The sequence below is a fragment of the Sander lucioperca genome, chromosome 6 (genome assembly GCF_008315115.2).
Source record: "Sander lucioperca isolate FBNREF2018 chromosome 6, SLUC_FBN_1.2, whole genome shotgun sequence".
NCBI classification, from domain to species: Eukaryota; Metazoa; Chordata; class Actinopteri; order Perciformes; family Percidae; genus Sander; species Sander lucioperca.
The window spans coordinates 43,066,866-43,087,856 of NC_050178.1; the positions used below are offsets into that span (position 1 = coordinate 43,066,866).

At 42.5% G+C, this 20,991-nt stretch overlaps 1 protein-coding gene and 1 long non-coding RNA gene across 4 annotated transcripts in view; one reads left to right on the forward strand and one right to left on the reverse strand.

The window, feature by feature from the left end:
* Nucleotides 1–20,991, reverse strand: part of fbln2 (fibulin 2) — a 98,370-nt gene that overhangs the window by 60,363 nt on the left and 17,016 nt on the right. For all 3 annotated transcript variants that reach the window (XM_036001757.1, XM_036001756.1, XM_031280330.2), the window contains exons 3-5: nucleotides 6,761–6,884; nucleotides 4,524–4,650; nucleotides 2,256–2,436 (exon numbers count right to left, since the gene is read on the reverse strand). In XM_036001757.1, coding sequence (XP_035857650.1) covers nucleotides 2,256–2,436; nucleotides 4,524–4,650; nucleotides 6,761–6,884 — 432 coding nt within the window. The remainder of the gene's footprint in view (nucleotides 1–2,255; nucleotides 2,437–4,523; nucleotides 4,651–6,760; nucleotides 6,885–20,991) is intronic.
* LOC118495206 lies at nucleotides 1,384–20,177 on the forward strand. Its single transcript, XR_004897523.1, has 3 exons — nucleotides 1,384–1,607; nucleotides 11,195–11,199; nucleotides 20,150–20,177. It is a non-coding gene; the product is annotated as an uncharacterized LOC118495206 (long non-coding RNA).

Here is a 20,991-nt window from a genome sequence, read left to right on the forward strand (position 1 = left end):
TGCAAAACAGCCTCGGGAAGGAACTTGTTTTGGTGGAACGTGTACGTTCAAAAGTTGTTTTAGTCGTGCAACAGAAAACTCAGATTGGACAGATAGTCTAGCTAGCTGTCTGGATTTACCCTGCAGAGATCTGAGGAGCAGTTAACCATAGTCCTCACAAATCAGCCGGAGTTTAAAATTCCAATTCCAAAATTCCATTGACGGACATCCGGCCTAAAAAGAGGGACATCCGGTGGCCGGGTTGGGTCAGTGGTAGAGCAGGCGCACATATACTGAGAGGTTTATGCCTCGACCCAGAGGTCCAGGGTTCGAATCCGACCTGTGACAATTTCCTGCATATCTTCCCCCTCTCTCCCCTTTCTCACCTAGCTGTCCTGTCAAAATAAAGACAGAAAAAAGCCCAAAAATAATCTTTAAAAAAAAGAGGAACATCTGGCGGAATATCCAGCAGCACCTGAACAATCCCGGAAGTGGAACATCGTCGATATAGACTAGGCTTTAAGTAATGCGTTTGTATCTGAGCAACTGTGAGTCTAACCAATCAGCGTCCTGTGAGGAGCTGTTGGCAGCTACGGGCGAGGTTTAGGTTTCTGACAACATGGAGAGGCGTTTAAAACAACGATGTCAGCTCCTAAAGAGGTTAGCGTAGACGCTGCGATAGCATCATTTGTATCAGAACTATTTCTTCATTGAAAGAAGAGCAAAGAATGACACTGAAGGCTTTCCTCGATGGAAAAGATGTTGTCCCTCTTCTCCCGACTGGCTTCGGTAAGAGTTTGACGGACAGATGGTTCATCCAATCACCTATCAGATATTTTTTGGAAAGTTCCTGCCCTTTTCCAAACAGTTTCCAATGATTGGTTCTTACATGTTTCGGTGTAACAAACCATCTGGCTCAGAAAACAAGAAATGAATAGGGAAAGTGTACAGACACCTTAGAGAAGCACAGGCAGATAATTATTCTCTCCAAAAAATATATGAAGGTTGGAACAAAGAACTTAAAATAAATAACTCTGATATAACCTATGTATATATATATATAACCTGGAAAGATTGCCTAAATATAACCAACACCATTACCACCAATGAGAATCTGTGTCTCATACAAGACAAGCTCATGAGAAGGATATACTACACTAAATCAAAAATAAATAAATTTGATGCCTCTATCTCCCGTTTGTGTAAAATGTGGCACACATAAGGAGACAATAATACACGCTTTCTGGGAATATGAGAAGGTCTGTAAGGGTTGGGTAGAGATCCAAAAATGGATGACCAAGACCTGTAAAATTAAAATCGATTTCACAGTCTTGAGCAGTATCTTTCAAAGTACAGACAAGCTAAAATACCCCATTGGATGGATGGTCCTTTTCTCCTCCTTGGTATATAAAAAAATAATCTTACAGTATTGGAAGGATACAGAGGCCCCATCGTTACAACAATGGAAGGGACTAATGAAATACTATTTAAGTATAGAAAAATCAATGTTTGAAGACAGGAACAAAAGGCAACAATTCAACAAGGTGTGGCAGGACATATATGAAGCGTTGTAAATTTAATGGCTAAGAAATAAGAACTAAGTATGGTGACCGAGAGCTGGAAACCAAGTGGGTGTGTGTGTGCGTGGGGACGGGTGGGTGGAAGTGTGTGGATTTGTGTCACAATGTGTGTTGGTGTGTGTTTGGGTTTGTGTGTCAAAGATGTGGAGTAGAAGAATATTGATACCAGTAGGAAATGTATTCTGTTTGAAGTATGAAATTACACAGTATGCTGATATATGCATTGCTTCTTGATGGAAATAATAAAAATAATTATTAAGGTTAGGTTTGTGGTGCATTCAAACTGAAAAACTGACAAAATGTAGTATAGTATACTCAAAATATCTATTGTCCCACTGTGAAATGCATAAAGAAAATGGAGAAGCTATTCACAGCTGCAAAGCATTAGGAAATGTTACTTTCTTTTTCTCTTTGACTCCTAGGGGTTTGTAACATCCAGTAAATCCTAACATTACCAATGTGCATGACGAATGTGTTTTCCAAGGTATATCTGCCCGCAATGTCGTCTTCCAGGCAGCGCTGCCTGGAAGGCACTAGGATTAGGCAATGGTTATGGTTAGGGTTAGGGTTAGGTTTAGGGTTAGGGTTAGGTGCCATGAAGTCAACGGTTGCAGCGCTGCCTGGAAGGAGACGTTGGGGGCTTAAAACACCATTGATCTTTTCCATGCCAGTGAAACATTGCGGTGTAACAGATACCTTTTCTTGGCATAGAAGTTGGTCTGGGCTTCTGCTTTCTTCTCAGCAGGCTTAGACCTTCCTCCCCCTGGCAGCAGGTGAGGAAGACGTGTCCACACGGGTATCCCAGGTACTGGTGGACATCACAACCCCATCCTTCACTGCGCGCCCGTAAGCCAAGGGCACAGCAGCTGCAGCACACCTGTGCATCCAGACACAACAGCAGAGCATATTAGGAGTGTGTCACTGGGGGGCCCTTCACATCTCTAATCACCACCTCTTTTTATGACCCTCCACCATAGAGAGGCAAAGTTCCTCCCCTTCTGTTGGACCACCATGAGACCTTAATTAGGAAAAAAATATGTATGGTAGTGAACACGGAGAGGCAAATTGTTTTTTGATCGCGTTTGAATTGAGCCAGGAATTACACATATGATGTCTGTCCATTTAAAAGATAATTTTCCAAGTCAAGAAAGTCTCAGTTTGTCGTAAAACTCTTGAAGTATAAGACAGTGAAAATATGTCTCTAGAAAGACTACACACTGCATAAGTGACGTCTCGCCGAAGCGATGATGCTTCTGTGTTTCGTACCTGGATGTAAAGTTATCAGGTTATCTTATCAGGTAAGATGACGTTACATGTGCTGTGGAACAGAGCTAAGCTAGCTAGCTTCCGAGCAAGCCGAGCATCAAGGTAAGTGACGTATTTTGTGGGAGACGAGAGATGTAGTTCACAGGGCGGTTTTCACACAAAACTAAGTGGTACTACGACAAAGCTACAGCAAACTGAGACTTTCTTGACTTGCAAAATTATCTTTTAAATTGACAAACATCATATGCGTAATTCTTGGCTCAATTCAAACGGGATCAAAAAATAATGAGTCCCTCCCCGTTAACTATTTTTTTTCCAAATTAGGCCTCCTGCACACTGCATGCGTGGCGTGAGCGAGGCGTTTCTGTTGCGTGTCAGTTGCGTGGCGGCTGCGTGGCATTTTCTGTCTTTACACACCAGAAAGGTGTCTGACGCGGCGCTGCTGCTGCTAGCCTTGTCTGTACACATGGATGTTTCTCATAAACATAAATATATACTGATCTGATTACAGCAAAGACAACATCGGCAGTATTGACGGCAAAATAGGCTACAGAATATTTCGTTCTGTATTGACAGGTGCAATATTTGAAAATCGAAAATTATTTCTTATTATTTTTTTAAAAGTTTTTTTAAAAGTTCTTTCAAACATCAACATGTCATTTATTAATATGTAATCATGTCAAAATGACATATAAACATCTTTTCGTATTCTAAGTCTGGAAACGCTTCCAACACGCTTGCGTGTCGCGTGAAAAATAGGTGTCGGTTCTATTTCTAGCATGCATGCGTTTTCGAGCCGCGCCTGAGACGTGCGTGTCACGCAGGCAGTGTGCGGTCCGATGGTGGTCCACCAGAAGGGGCAGGACTTTGCCCGTTTATTAACCCTGTTTTTCTTGACCAGCAGAAAAGGGGGAGACATAACAGCTAAACAGGCAAGCGGGCTAGTTCATCACACACTGCTAAGAGTTTCAGCTGCTGCCTCAAGCTAAACCACATGTCATGCATCATTCATCCACCTATTTTTTTTACTTTCCTCTAAAACAATGACCTGGCACAATGGTTTGGCTCGGCTGCCTCAACACATGTACAGCTGGCTCGAGGGTCTCTGGGTTTCCTCTTTTACTATTGGAGCTGACTGAGCATGATTCCTATTTCCATATGGAATCATTTACAGGTCTGAAGGATGCATACAGAAATGGGAGCTTTTGGCAGTTATTTATCAATACATTTAGCCTTTTTTCCAATAAAGACAAATAAGCTGTCTGGCCTTTACAAAAGCCTCTCTGCTCGCATTGCTATCTGAAATTGAAATCTCACTCTGGCCAAAGCGACAGTGCATTCCCGGGGATGTTTAAAATGTTTGAAGTCTAAGATACATGGGCAAACTCAGATTCCACTGTGTTTTCGTGGCAGTTCCAAAGTATTCACAGTACTTGACAGCTGCCCGTTTACACGGTCCGGTTTTGTCATCTTGAACCATTTAAAAAAGTGACTTATACCCTACCTGACTCACAAAAACAGTTGATATTCTAGTCTAGAGGAAGACGTGACTGCATATAATCAATTCAGTGTTTGTTTTACAGAGAACATGGTGAAAAGGTCTGCTCCATCCACCCACGACATCAAGTCTTTCTGTTTCTTCCGCTTTAAAAACAACATTACTGTAAGAGTTGTCATAGTGGGGAGACAATAATGTACCTGGTAGGAGTCATCTGTGCACTGGTCCTCCTCCACTTCACAGGTGTCCCCTCCTCTGGCTGAAGTCATACCTGATTCACACCGGCTCTCCTTTATAGAGCTGAGACAGCACTGCTTCCCTGCAACACTGAGACACACACACACACACACACACACATTTTTCCATTACATGGCACCTGCTCGACTCGCCTCGACTCTACTCGGCTTTTTTGGTTTTCCGTTATGATATAAAGTCCCTGGTACCTGCTAACAGGTACTTTATTTAGTACCACTTCCGTCGAGGTTCCAAGCGAGCTGAGGCGATACCAAAAGGTGACGTGAAAACCTGCAGACTACTGATTGGTCGGTGAGAATCGTCACTAATCGCTGCGTCATCATTGCCAGCGACAGACGGGGGGGTCCTGAACAAACCGGCCATTTTTAAATAGTTTAGCCAGCGGTGTTTTTTTTGCTGCCTCCAGCTTCTTTAGAAACTAAATGTGTCTTCTGGCAAACAGCCACATGATGAGAGTCAAAAACAACACACCTTCCACGGTCTGTGTGTGTGTCGAGTTAAGTCGCGGCAGTTTCCTGCGGCGTCACTATGACGACCAGTCACGCTCGCCTCACGCATGAGGCGGTACTAAATCTGCAATGGAAAATGGAGGACGGGGCACCTCTGCTGAGCCAAGTCGAGCAGGTACCATGTAGCGGAAAAACGGCAGAAGTTTCATGCCGCATCTGAGAAAAAAAACGTTAGACTAACAAACTGATAGCTGGGGCCACGGAGGGAAGCCGTTAATCTGCACACACACTGCAATGAAACAGATGCATGCACGTCCAGCACGTCCAGCACGTCCAGATGCATGCACGTCCAGCACGTGCATGCATCCCTCGTGCATGCATACACAATTTCAAACCCAGCAAACTCCACAAGAAACACTAAAAACGTTATATCTGTACAGAACTATACATATATTAGAGAGAAAACAGAATGCAGATATACTGAATTGCTAGTGCTGAAAACAGGCAGAGCACGAAGAGTATCAAAACTGGAGTTTGATATAAGGAAAATCTAAAGAATTACAACTTTAACGTGAGGGGCCTTGTGAGAAGCAGTTAAAAAAGAATAAAAAATAAACTCGAAGCGGCAGAAGCCAAGATATCGTGATTTTTAGCCATTAGTGTGAGTAATGCCTCTGAAACCTGGATCCTACACTTGTCAAAATGCTTCACAAATAACTTGATCATCTTTCATTAGACCTTACCTGCCTAATGAACACCCACATCTCCACACGATGTAACACAGGTTTTCTAATTAAAAACAAACTAAAAGCTCCCTCCAGAGCCGCAGAAGACTACAACTGTTCTCACACGTTGAGTAGTACTCCTTATGAGGAGTAAACTGATCTTCATGTGTAAAATTGGTGTGATATCCCTTAAAAAGTTTTCTTAAGCTGTAGTTCAGTAAAAAAGTAAAGAGGCCTAGTGTATGTCCTAAAAACTGGAATTGTGTTTGGTATTGTTTGGGTTTATTCCGATACCGGTGCTAAAATGATACTTTTAAAACAGTGCCAGTGCCTAAACGGTGCCTGAACCGATACTTAAAAAATAAAAGAAGAGCACAAAACTTTACAAAACGGCTTGTTTATTTCTAAGGTCATATGGTCAAATATAAATGATTTCTTTAAAATGTAATGACAATAACTTATTTCACCAGTCAATTGCAGTTAAAAGACAAAAAGAAGAACCACTAGATGGCAGAAGGGTATTTTACAATAACTTTGAATGCACCATGAGCTTACGAGTTGCAATTGAATGCACCATTAAGTCTTGTCAGTGTTGTTTCGCCAACAACTTCGACTCCTGCAGTTGTACATGGTGTCTCAAAGTGCAGCCAGTCTCCTCTGTGTCTTTAGCTGCAGACTGTTGTACGTTCCGGTGTTGGAATCCTTTCCAGTGAAATACAGCCACACTTTACTCCGTTTAGCTTTCAGCATTTTAACAGTGTTTAAGCCAGCTACTAGCTAACGGTAGGCTTACGTTACTGCTGCCAAGTGTAATGATAATTAGCATCACAGATACCTGTCGTTGCAACATTGGCACTGGGTTTCGGAACCCAACCCTACCCACTTATGTTTTATCCAATCAATGGAACTAAATAAATGTTATATCCATATTCCTCCAAAGCAGCTGTCAAAAAATGTCTGTATGTAAAACTAACACTACAATCTGACACCTAAGGCCAGGTCACTTACTTGCATATGGAGTGCTTGTCATTGTTCAGCAGTGGCATGTGGTTGCAGTGGTGGTTTTCTGTGGCCCATTTCTGGCCAGCAGCACAGCAGCTCTGCAGCAGGTCTTCAGCAGAGACACCTGGACCTGCAGCCCAGAGACACGCGGGTATTCATACATCAGCACATACAAGACTGATGGAATAAAAACAGTTCAGCAGTAAATCCTCTGTGTCTGCACAGCTACACTGAATGGAACAGACAGACGCCTGAAGAGGGAAGCGAATACAGTAAGCAGTCAGACAGAAACATATGGTAGACTGCACCGGGCCTCAAAGGCACCTTTAAGTTTAAACAGCTGACTAAAGAGGAGCAGCCCCGTTACCAGAATACAGTAGCCCATTTTAGGATTGGAATAGTTGTTTTACTCAGGTCTGAGAAAAGATTATTTTATATTTTTTTTACAAGTAGAATGGCAGTCCAAAAAAATAGGGTTGTGAAAAAGAAGTGTGACAGGGAGTCAGTGTTTATGAACCTGTAGGCTGCCACAAGCGACAGGGCAGCAAGGTGGAAGGAGTTAGTTGGGGTGTTCAAGGTAAGTCCCTTTCATTTTCTGCATAGACCATGTACGGTAAGAGGCAGCTGGATCACTTCCAAGACTTGGATAGACACCAAACTCTCCTGGTTGAATCATTAGTACAAAAGCCCCACCCTTACCCTACCAGGTGAGCTAGAGGTCGCTCCCAGTTGTCATCATTAACTGGCCATTTTAGTCACTCAGTGAAAGAACACCAAAATAAAATTCCAGTAATGGAAATTCATCAAAACCATCTCCACTTTGCCATCCATTTATTCAGAGGAGTAATGGCATTGTTTCAATGTCATCAACTGAGGGGAATGAGCATAACACGTGCTAATCTAGGAACCCATTAAATCCCCATAGCTGAATAAATGCATTTTTATATTTCTAAACCACACATTTCTGTTGATGCTTAAAGCAGCAAAAATCAACCCTGCTTTTTTGCTTCCAATTAGCTGAACCATGACGTGGTAGCCTTCACAGTGATCACTGACATTCTATGCCCCCCCTCCCTCATCCACTGGTGAGCATGAAGCTTGGATTGTGGTGGCACCTGGATTGTGGTTGCAGCTGCTGCTCGACGCCCTGCACTGCAACTACTACTACTAGTATTATGGGCCGTCCACCCCAAGAACGATAACTATGATTATAACTAGTGCTGTCAAACGATTAAAATATTTAATCGCGATTAATCGCATTAATGTCATAGTTAACTCGCACATTTTTATCTATTCTAAATGTCCCTTGATTTCTTTTTGTCCCATCATTTTTTCTCATTTTAATGCTCTTATCAACATGGAAAAGTGGATCGGCTTGCTTTGTGCTTTTGTCGCCTGGCTTTGACGAGGGGGTGGAGAATTGGCATCAGCTGTGTGCTTGGCCATCAAGTGGTATTTCAGACTGGACGTGCTGCGATGATAGCTCAGTTCACAACGACTAAACACACAGATCACTTTGGTCTTGTCAATGGAACCATTTGGCAACTTTTTAAAAGTAAACTTTCCATTCAGAATCTTATTGGCATCCATTTCGGCGTCTTGCGCTCGCCATCCACTCAAAACGTAACGTTAGCCTACTACTCTTTGGCCGGCTCACAAGCCCAAACAAGTGTGTGCGGCGTGCCTGTTGTTGTGTTTCCGGTCTAGCTAGATCCGGTGTGGTGTTGTAGTTTTTCTAACGTTACTAGTTGTTGCAACAGCATGTGAAAAAAACTACAAAGTTTGCTAGGCCAAAAAGAACGTTAATCTTGCGATAAAAACATTGACGCCATTAAAATGGGTTTGCGTTAACGCCGTTAATAACGCGTTTAACTGACAGCACAAATTATAACTGTAACCATAACTATAACTGTAACGATGTGAGCAGCCACACTTCTGAACGATAACGTTCTGTAAACAGTGATGTCAAGCACGCACTGCACGCTCCAGCTGATAATAATACATACAGCAGACATTGCAACATATGATTACAGGAATTTCTGTAGTAATATCCTACATATTTGTGAATTTGGGTACATTTTATGAACCTAAAAAGTCTGACCGGCGGTCCCCGGGGCGCCGACACCACTGCCTGCTCCAGGAAACAGTGCACAGAGCTCCATAGAGCCGGGGATGAGAGCAGACGGGCGGTGTCAGATATGCGCAGAGCACCAACAGCATGGTAATCACATCTAAAACTTAAGATTCACTCTCAGGTGTTTCTGTGACATGAGAAATACTTTCAAAGTACTGATGTTTAAAAATACAAAAATACACAGAGCTAAAGGATCGTAGCCCCACCGAGGGGAAAAGTCACGCCACTAACCACCTGTGTTAAACAAATCTCTCCGCCGTGTTGTTGAAACTCAGATGGACTGTGATTGGCTGTCAGTGTTCCTATCGTTCATCATATCGCTCTGAAAGTTATCCCAACGATATTGTTCTCAACTGTCGTCGTTATAGTCGTGGTGTGGACTCCACCATCCACTTGAGTTGGAACGATTTTTAAAACAATATATTTATAGTTGTCGTTATAGTTAACGTTCTTGGTGTGATGGCCCGTTAGTCATAGTTCTATTATCTTTACTGTTAATATAATTGCCACTGTTCATCATGTCTTTCCATTATACCCACTGAGTCATATATATATATATATATATTCTCTCTCTCTCTCTCTCTCTCTCTCTCTCTCTCTCTCTCTCTCTCTCTCTCTCTCTCTCTCTCTCTCTCTCTCGCTCTCTCTCTCGCTCTCTCTCTCTCTCTCTCTCTCCAACCGGTCGCATCAGATGGCCGCCCACCAGGAGTCAGGTTCTATCTAAGTTTCTGCCTGTTTAAAGTAAGTTTTTCCTCGCTGCTGTCGCACCAAATGCTTGCTCTTGTGGGAATTTGTTGAGTCTCTGTGAATTATCGAGTGTGGTCTGGACCTACTCTATCTGTAGAGCAGGGGTGTCAAACTCAACTTCACTAAGGGCCACACTGGAAAATAAGAATCACATCAAGGACCAGATGTGTTTAGTTTATTAACATGCTTTTATTTAAATCGAAAAAAGTAAAATATCTTAAAAGCCCTAAAAAAGTCAGGAAAAAGTTCCTCAGCCGTCATAGAAAAAAGCGCCCAAAAACGTCGGAAAATGTGACAAAAACATCAGCAAAAGTGACCAAAATGTCAGAAAAAGTTACAAAAACTTCGAAGAAAGTGACAAAAACGTCGCCAAAAGTAAAAAAAACTTCGGAAAAAGTTACAAATCGTCGGAAAAAATGACAACAACATCGGACAAAGTGACAAAAACTTGATCAAAATCTTCGAGGGGCCGGGCATTGAGTTTGACACAAGTGTCCTGAGATAACTCCTGTAATGATTTGACACTATAAATGAAATTGAATTGAAAATTGAATGGAAGCAGCAAGCCCGGTTGCTGTGCATGGAGCTCAGGCAGTGGATAAAAACACTGGGAGGCATGTTGTTGCCTCCCAGTGTTGCTGCTGCATGGCACTACGGAGCGATGTCAGAATTAAAGCATTAGCATGAACGCTCATACACACACCCAACTTCTCTCTGTGCCCTTTGAAGAAAAGCCACTCACGAAGAGCTTTTGTTTTGCAACTCATTGAACTTTTGTTGGCTTCTATACTGTACACAGCATTTGCATATTCTTCATATTAACACTCCTGTGAAATGCAGTTTTGTTTTATAACTTGGAAGACATGAACCTAATTTATCACAACAAAAAAATATAAATACAAAAAAAAAAAATTCAATAAACCTTGCGTCGTTTTGATGCATAGCAGCGTCCAGTCATGAATACACATGTGCTACACACACATTACAGAGTTCAATACTGTTAAAGCTTATTTCTTGTAATTAAAATGGTTACATCAGAGAATTGGCCCACAGGGTGTCAAATAAAGCATTGTGATCAGATTAAGCAGTTTCCTGCATGCATTATTTTCTTGATGTAACATCCATTGTATTCACCTCGAGGTATAATACGTCTAAGCTATGCTAATCCCATACTGCACAGAGTACATTCAGATAAAAAAAGAACCACAGAGCCAGGAAGGCCTTAAATAACTCGGCTTTTGAGCTTCACTTTGAAAGTTATTTTATTTCACTGTGCTGCATTCAGTTTTCATCCCAGTTCCTTTAAAGCTCGGTAGCAATCATTTAAAGCTAAGGCTGTATGTGGCTTACTGTGCATAATTCATAAGCACTGTGAGAACAAGATGCTTGAGAGTAAAAGCAACCTCTTATTTTACCCCTAAAACATTTGTGTTTCACGTTGTAAAACATTATTCTCTTAGAATCCATGTCCTTGTTGAGAACCTACTTTTAAAAGACTTTCAGCTGATAAGTCTCACTGCAATCTGTGAGATCTGGCTCTAATCCCGCCAAGAAGCAAGGTAAGGTTTAAAGTACAGTATGTGTCCTGCGGTTCTGAGGACAGATAAATAAATACAACAGGTATAATTGGTTTACTTTTCATAGATCCTCTGGATGTTTTCAGGAAGTGAAAACATCATGCCAGTCTGATTTTGTACGGAGGAAAAGAAAACTGTAGGGCACAGGTTCATTATTTCACACTGACACTAAATGGAAAAGTTGGAACCAGTGTCATTCCTCACTGTTATGTGAAGTATGTTCAAGAAGTGCTTGCCAAAGGCCAAACATGAGGTTCAGCCGGAGGGTCAGATGCAGCTTAACACTCAGGAGGAGCCTACTAATTACCTGAGAAACAATGGAAAAAGGCACATAGAGTATATTTATAGCTTACACATTTGTCAATAGCTATTGTTGAAAGACTCAACATGGTTGAAACGATGGCAGTACTGCCTCTCCCCTACACTGGCCTGTTATGTAGCAGACAGACTAAAACTGAGAGACATCCGTTCACTTAGGGAGCTCCCATGGGGTTTGTCTGGACTGATTAGCCTGGCCTCACACTGCTCGCTCGTCTGGCCAAACACAAACCCGTCTCACACCCATAGACTCTAAAAATAATTGTTGAAGCCTCCAGGCCTGAAAAGTGGAGCTCCTTAAACCTGTATTCTATTTAATTTCCAGCAGGGGGCATCTCCACTGGCTCCAAAGAAGAAGTCAGTTTCTATAGAAGTCTATGAGAAAAGGACCCTACTTCTCACTTGATTTATTACCTCAGTAATTATGGTCTCAATCGCTACTTTCAAGTCTTATTGATGTTCATTTTGTAAGTTATGGTCGTATTTATTTTAAAATAGATGATAAAGCAGGGGATGCTCTAGGACCTGTCAACCAGGACAGAGGCTTAGCAAAGCTAACCATGGCACTGTAGACATTAAAATAGATGTGAACGTGGCCGGTCAGCTCAGTTGGTAGAGCGGGCGCACATACGCAGAGGTTTATTCCTCGACGCAGAAGGCCCATGGTTCGATTCCGACCTGTGACGGTTTTTCCTGCATGTCTTCCCCCTCTCTCTCTTCTTTCATATCTCAGCTTTCCTATCCAATAAAGGCAGAAATGGCCCTGAGAAATAGACCTGAACTCGGTTTTTGGGGTTGTCCGTGTTTACATCTTAAACGTTGACCCTTTCACGGTGTCTTTTCACGGTTACAAAGTTAACTGGAACATTTCGTCGACTAAAAATGTCTTGTTCAGCAATCTGCCAACCGAGCTAGCTAGCTACCACTAGCAATAGGTGATGATTTAAGGGAAGGTTTGCCGAATTTCTGTTCTGCCGTACATGCGCCAGTATCCGGAGGTATCAGCCGGTAAATCTCCACTGGACGACTCGCTTCAGAAGGGTTGACAATTTCCCTCTTTGGCGTTTAGCTTAGCACAGCGCCATTGCAACCATGAACAGAGATTATATCTCCAACCTGGCCTGGGAACGCCTCGGAATCCCCCAGTCAGAGCTGGATAATGTGGCTCGGGAAAGGGAAGTTTGGGGTCCCCTGATGGAGCTGCTGCTCCCGAAACCTGACCCCGGATAAGCGGTTGAAGATGGATGAATGGATGGATGTTTATGTACTGTAGAAGCTGGAGCGGGCAGTTGTAACTGGCAAGGACGCCCTGTTTTTGCATTTGTTCATCAGAATAAACAGAGAACCGTTAAGAGATCTGGACCAAGAAAAAACAACACGGTCTCCATCATAGTTTTGTTTTTCGAAAAAACAAAAGTCGTTCCTGTTGAACATTCACAGGCGCAAAACATGATGGATTCTATCTTTCCCGCCTCTGAGTGCCTTCTGTTTCAATGTGTTTGTTTGTGCCGCCAGTATGGATGGACAGACGAGGCACTCAAGGCATTCAGGGAGTGTCGGTTTTAGGATATACTAATCCAAGCAATCTAGAATGAGTAATGGCTTAGAACAATGAAAGGATGCTAACTGCCTCAGCTCCGACTGCTCTGGCACAGTCGCAAGCTTTTGTCGCCCACATAGAAACACAGTCATTCATCAATATGCTTTCTGAACAAATAAACCAGACAGAGTGGAACTGACTCACTCTTACTCCACAACAATATGGGAAGACTGTCACAATGTTACAATTAATACAATGCAGCATCCTGGCCGGAATATTCTTAAATATCCAGTGGCATATTAGATCTCAAGTCGCCACAATGCAATTCAAAGTATTTAACATTTTACGCCCAGTATAACCACAACGGAAACTATCTGGAGCCCCTCCTCTCATCCGAGTAGTAGATTGAGATCGACAGAGCACTGATTTCAGTAGCTAAGCTCGACAGGCAGTGATCAATGATGACCATCAAAACCAAACCAAGTCATTTCAGTTTATTATTATTATTGTTTTCTGTCATTGCTCTGTAATAATATACTTGTCTTTCTTGTGTAAGGGTCGCTATTGATTTTAGGCATTGAATTCATTCAGCATAAATATAGCTTCAATCTAGTTTCGCTGGGTTGGGTGAGGTTCAGGTATCTATAAACTGTACAAATCGTGCTCATGTTTGTCTTTAGTCCAAAAGGCCAAGGGAACAAAAAAAGCTGCTAAATTCAGCTGTCTCTCTGCATGTTCACTAGGGTAGGGTACCGAACTCAGTACTTTTTTTTGGTACCGACCGAATTACATCAGTACTACCGAGAACCGATTCACGTTAAATCAAACGGTGCCAAATTTCGGCACCTGAGAGCATGTAAGCACAAGCTGATCTGTCCTTTCTGCATGTTGCGCGCGCAGAGGTGCGGACGGAGCAAACCCGAGCAAACTACGTCGTCTCTGCAGTTTAGTTTAAGTCACAGTGAGTCACGGCAATGACGATAAAGTGGTTGCAAGTGAGGTTACACTTTTCAAAACTTCACGCAGACACGTTCGCTGCGATATATTAATCGCGAGGCGAAAGCAGTCGCGGTGCTGTTGACTCTTCCTATAGAGACAAGCAGGCACACCAGTTTCTATGCCCTGGTGACCTGGTGGAGGTTCTACAGCACATTTCAGCAACAAGGCAATTGAAAGTGCTTTCCATAAAACATTAAAGAATAAAGAATAGAATAAAAAGTTACAGTGAGTAAGAAATGAAAAATGATTTGATTTAATAGGTTGTAGGGTTAGGGTTTGCAAGGGAAGAGGGAGGTGTTTTATTTTTCGTTTTGTTTATTTTGTTTTGAGTGTAAAATGTTGTAAATAAATAATATAATGTTCTAAATCAATAGGATGAATAGGTTTGGAATTATTTTTTTTACAACTGAAATTATGTTTTGTTATTACAGAGGGAAAGTACCAAAAAAAGGTACCGTTGGGTATCAGGTACCTGTATCAGTACCGATAAAAATGTGAATGGTACCCAACCCTAATGTTCACACATTTCACTCACTAACTTTCAATGTGTTTCCGACTGCAAATGGTAAATAAACTTGACCTTTCTGTTTCCAGTGAGTGGAAACAGTTCCAGCAAGAGATCACACCCATTGAATTTGGCAGACAGGCCACTTTTTAACTTTTAGGCTGGACAGACGGGTGCATTTACAACATCTAATGTTGCTTTAAAACGACAATATTTCCTGTACAAAAAGCCAGTCGATCAGTGCATTGTTAATTACAACGTCACCTGGTCCCTGACCAATTGTCTTGTTTTTAGTCTTTTTTTTTACTTTTTGAAGATCAGTCTAAGGACTGTTGGATTTTCTGAATCCATACAAGGTTTTAACATGAGCACAGCAAAATGCATGTATCATCTATATTTTTTCTCTGCCTTTCTTCACACTCAGCCCCCCCAGGGTCTCATCTGTAAAGCAGATGGGAATATAATGGATTGTAGGCTTGAAAGGACTGTCCTTACACTGAGTCAAGGCTGTCCCTGAAATATGTGGTTTTACTAAAATAGAGAAAAAAAAGGCCTGTATAGTACAGCACTGCCTTCTCTTTGTCTCACACTCTGCCTTCATCAGGGGCAAAACCAGAGCTACAGTATTTTCCACTGACCCTTTTGCCTCCTGTTTCTGAAACATCAGAACTAGCAGCTTTGTTTTTTTTTTGCTCTCAACAATTATTGGTCTTTGCCTAGAAATGCTAATCTCCTGCAATGCCCAGCGTGCCCATCCGGCCTCCCACCACCAGTCAGAACCTTTTCATGTCTGGCAATCTATCAGCCCTAGACACCCGTCAACAGCAGCCTTTCCACAGCAGCACCCTGGGCCCAGCTCCAGCCACCTCGTGAGAAATCTTGGCTGATGTTGTTATTTCCAAATGTGAGACAGCAGGGCCCCTCAAACACCAAATCCAAGTCAATGTCCTAAATTTGGCCTCAGAACTTTATTTAGCTGTTTTCATAAGGGTGAAAAGTTAAAAGGTCTACATCTGATTTAGCTTTAAATGTACAAATGTTGTAAAATGCTACCATGCCAGCATGCTAACAGGGTTCATAAGCACATTGGAATGGTTTATAAACTCCAGACGTATTCACACAAGATGAAAGTAATGAGTAATTTCCTATATATATTCTGGGACATCCTCTCCCTGTTACACTTCATTATGCCCAATGCTGCACTCATCAGGCAGGATGTTTCTGGTAAGAATCCAGCAGCAGCAGCAGCAGTCTGGATTAGATCTGAGCTGTGGACCAGACATGGTCTTGAAAGCAGAGTTTTAGGGAGCTGTCCTCCTGGAAACACAAAGCAAGACTCGCTTTCAAATCAACCTCTCAGAATCAGAAAATCAGAAAGGATTTTATTGCCACAGTAGTTACCCTAGGTGGAATTTGCCTTGGTGATTGGCTCATACATAGCCTATATCCACGACGTTCCACTTCCAGAATTTTGCTCAGGTGCCGCCGGAAATTTGGCCGGACGCACCTCCTTTCAGCCGGATGTCCGTTACCTTCCTCTTTCTTTGTGTTGCCGTTCTAACCTCCGGTGATTTGTGAGGACTATGGTTAACTGCTCCTCAGATCTCTGCAGGGTAAATCCAGACAGCTAGCTAGACTATCTGTCCAATCTGAGTTTTCTGTTGCACGACTAAAACTACTTTTAAACCTACACGTTCCACCAAAACAAGTTCCTTGCTGAGGCCATTTTGCAGAGGCACCGTGTCTCTGTGCAGCACCAGGCACCGCCCATGATGATAGTGATTGGTTTGCTGAAATGCCAATAAACCAAATAACGTTTTCCCCCCATCCTGGATTGCTGTGTGGACTAGCCAGACTCTCCTCCGCAGCGCAACATTAAACATTAATAAAAAATTTAAAATAAATACAGAGACAAATACATATACAAAATAGCTGTTTAAATAGTTTAAGCACTGTGTGCAATGGGTAGATGTATAGTCCAGGATGGAGATTAGTGTGTGTAGTGTGTAGTGACAAGGGGTGGGGTGTGTGTGTGTGTGTGTGTGTGTGTGTGTGTGTGTGTGGGTGGGTGGGTGGGGGGGGGGGGGGGGCAGAGGGGAAGAAACAATTTTTATGGCGTGAGGTTTTGGTCACCGCAGCCTCCTGCCAGAGGCCACATCTGTCAGTTAGAGCAGGTTTTAGCGTTGGAAACACCTGTCGCTTGTACAGGATTTACACTGACAGGCTGTGATCACAGCCTGAATAGTCTGGATCAACGGAAGTACATTTCCGGGATAAAGCATGACACCCTGCAACAAGGCAGACCTGTTTGGTTCTTTCGGGGAACGATTGTAAAGATTTACAAGTAATATGTTTAGGGCATTTCCTCTCTAACTGGGACGTTTTGGGACTGATTGGTGGGATTGCTGTGGACAAAATACACTTGGTAAGAGCCAATGACGTTTAACCATGTATCCATAGCTAATTTAAATAGCTCACGTTACTGTACTGTGTGAACAGTTCAGTTAATATTTTATGTAGCGTTTTCTTTTGCAGGGTGCAAATGTTCCATCAAAACAAGTTCCTTCCCGAGACTATTTTGCAGAGCCGCCGTCGCTGCGTCCGAAAGGGAAAGTCGACAATTTCTAACCATTGAGAAGCGAGTCATCCTGCGGAGCTTTGCCGGCACTAAACGCGGACCTTCAAGCACTGGCGCTGTTTGTGAAAATCGGCAGACTTTTCCTTAAGTTATCAGCTTAAGTTAGCACTAGCTTGGTGTGCAGAACGTTGAAGACATTTTTAAGCTATGAGGTAGTAAAAAACAGACCATAATCAAAATACAGACTACTCATCCATACTGCTATTAAACTACAACCAACATACAGTTTCTGCCTGATATCCATACGAATGACTTTCCGCAGCTGCTTTATAAGACTTTTGCAATGTTATGAAATGATTCAGAATTCATGGGGCGTTGTGAGGCCCTTTGGTGCAGTGCCTAATTCCTCAACATTTTCCTTTCAGCATCTGTGAAATGCCACCTGGGTTACTAAGTCGATTTTAAATTCTGTATGTTAAGTAACTCCACTTCACAGTGAAGTATAGTATTCTCACATCTATATTTGACTGGGCAGGCTTGATTCCTTTTGGCAATGAAATCAGATTACACAGGTTACAAACATACTAGATAGCACTTTTCAGTGTAGGTATGTATGGTGAGCTATAATATCTGCTCTTGATAACAAAGGTTTAAAGGGTCGGTTCACCCAAACTACAAAGCTACATTTTTTTTTCACTTATCTGTTGTGGTGGCATGGTCTAACGGTGTATATCACGGTATATTCATTTTTCTTGTCTCATATTGATTCCTCCTTCAGCTCAGATTCCTTTGGCAGCAAAACACAGAGCTCTGCTTCTGAAGCCTCAACTTCCAACTGTTCTCTATGCTCTCCTCCAAAACGGTTATTACAAAAGGGACTGTTGCCTTGATTACGATTAGTTTCTGTAACTACCTCCACTCCTCCTCAAGAAGAAACAAAGATTTTTTTGTACTCGACAGCAGTACATCCAAGTACTTGTTGACTCTGTCTCACAATGAAGTCCAACAAACAAAAAGAAATGCAGTTTTTTTCCATAGACATATATAAACTGGACCACCAGATCCCGTGTCTCTGGACGGAGACCAGTGAAGGATATTAGAAGCACTTTTCTTGTGATGGCTGAGCGTTACTGAGCATCCTCCAACTGAGCTTGAAGACGTAGATGTGACGTGAGCAACCTGTCTGAAAGTTGGAAGTCTTCTGGTAGCTGTGCCAAGAGAAATCTCAATCATTCCCAATCTAGCAGAGACGGAGAGCGTAGGTATATGTAAGGAAATAACATAGGCACAGGCTAATTATTGATCACTAAAATGATAGTTAACATTAGTAATTAAACTTAAACAGCTAATGTGAGTCGAAAACTGCCTGCGCGCTTCTCCTGTACTATACAGTAATTCCTCTACTATGCGACAGTAAGTTGCGTGGTTATGACACAATCGTTAGCCTATTTTTACAAAAACGTCTGCTACGGAGCCATAACGTGAGGTACAAGGTAATGGAGCCTTTTATACATTGTCGTGTTTCTTTAGAAATAAACAATGGACAAATGGAGTCTTTAAACTCTTCAGATGTAAAGTTATTCTCTGTCAAAGTGACGTCAAAATGAATGGCAGTCAATGGGATGCTAACGGGAGGTGATGGCTTGGTAGCATCAAAATGGCGCCATAGGAGCTACGCGTTCCGGGGAGAGGCTTACCCCCTTGGTTTTTTCACATGATTAGCTGTTTGATGTTCCACTTTACAGCTGGCATTAAAAGCAACGTGACTGGGGTCATAACAAAAATATGCAGCCCGTGCTCATGGCCTAGCTATTTCTCCACAGTCAGAGATAAGGACAAACAAGCCTGGTGACAGATGAGGGACCCACTCTACATCATCATCCGCTTTATTTAGATGGTTTGCTTCCTGCCGCAGAGCACAATGGCTCTGACAAATTCTCTGGCTGAGAACAAAGCGGGAGATAGCGCGGCGATAGGCGAAAGCTTTCACAGATCCACTTAAGATATGTAAAAGAAAGCCACCAAGCTGAGTTATATGCCAGAAATATAACAGCAGATGAGAATCATGATCATCCATTATTCCCAATATCTATGACAGTTGCTTTTAATGCTGACATCTTAAACGACGTTCTCTCCGTTGTTGGGAATAACAATAGCAACAAAAAAAAAACCGTCTCTGATCTTCCACTCAGAGCTGAGTTTCATTCCATTTAGAGCCGAGGAGAAATGCTGGAGGCAGTGGAAGTACGGTAGTACGGTGTTCTTACAATGATACAAATAGGATCAGTCCAAGCTAGGATCAGGTTTGTTTTTTTCTAGAGCACTATTTAAACATTGGCACAACCTTTTGGCTCGTGCACCATGCACTACAGTACAACACCATACTGCAATGTGAAATCTTCAGGGGCCCATATTTCTCGGTAGTCATCTGTGCGGTCTATAAGCTTAGCTGCAGAGAATGCGGTATTATTTTGGTGATTGGGGTCATACAGTAGGTCGGGCTGACACCGGGACGGGAGTGTGCAGAGGAGCGGACCTTCATAACAGCGGTATTATCCAGGTACAGCAGGAACTGTTGAGGTTCAAAGGGGTCAAACTGACTCCCCAAGGCAACAACAGAAAGAGTCCATCTGTTACGGCCACAACAAACAAACTCAACTTGACGGTGACCGTCAACATATTAAAGAACACCTTACCCGAGGATTAGTTAAAGTGCCCATATTGTGCACATTTCCAGGTTCATAATTGTGTTTTGAGGTTGTACCAGAATAGGTTTACATGGTTTTAGGGATTTGGGTTGGGAGCCGGAGGGTCGCTGGTTCAAGTCCCCGTACGGACCGAAATACGGAGGTGGACTGGTATTCACCTCCTGGGCACTGCCAAGGTGCCCTTGAGCAAGGCACCGAACCCCCCCAACCCGCTCAGGGTGCCTGTTCAGCAGTCGCATCCCACTCACTCACTGACATCTCTCCATTAGTGCATGTAAAAGGATCTGAGTGTGTGTGTGTGTGTGTGTGTGTGTGTATTTCAGGCCTGTGTGTAGTGTGTAATAACAACAGAGTGTAAATTGTAATTTCCCCATTGGGGATCAATAAAGAGTATAAATTATTAAAATTTAATTTAATTTTCAAAAAACACCATATTTTTGTTGCACTGCACATTGCTGCAGCTCCTCTTTTCACCCTGTGTTCAGGTCTCTGTTTTAGCTACAGAGTGAGACCTTTCACTTCTGTAAGGACTACATGAGCTAGCTAGCTGTTTCTACAACTTCAGTAGTACAAGGCAGGATTAGCCGGGAGACTTCTTCTAAACGAGGGCGCACTTCCAACTTTGCGTGGAATACCTGCAGAACAGGGACATGGAAGTAGTTCTTTTGTAGATTATGGTGAACTTGCGTGTGTTGTAGCTGTGTTTTGCCATTGAGAACGAGGGGGCTAACCGCTAGCATGGTTTAGCCCCCTCGTCTCGGCTAGTGACGTAGAAAGCCGTGCAGATTTTGAACAGTTCACCCGGAGACTGAAGGCAGGACACATTCAGAAACCGTATCTCACTCTAAACAGCATGGATGTTTTTTTCCAAGTTTGTATGCGTGTGGAAGCACCAGAGACATAAAATAAATCCCAGAAAAAGTGTTTTTTTTTCATAATATGGGCACTTTAAAGTAAAATAATTGTATTCACATAAATTAAGATTTTACCAAAACTATGGGAGTCTGGAGGTCTGGCCAAAAATAACAAAAGAAGGGAAGAAGCCTGGGCCAACCCTCAAAGGGCCCAGAACTTCCCCCCTCTAAACTATCAAAATTGTGTCTAAACTAATAAAGAAACAAAGCTGCGAAA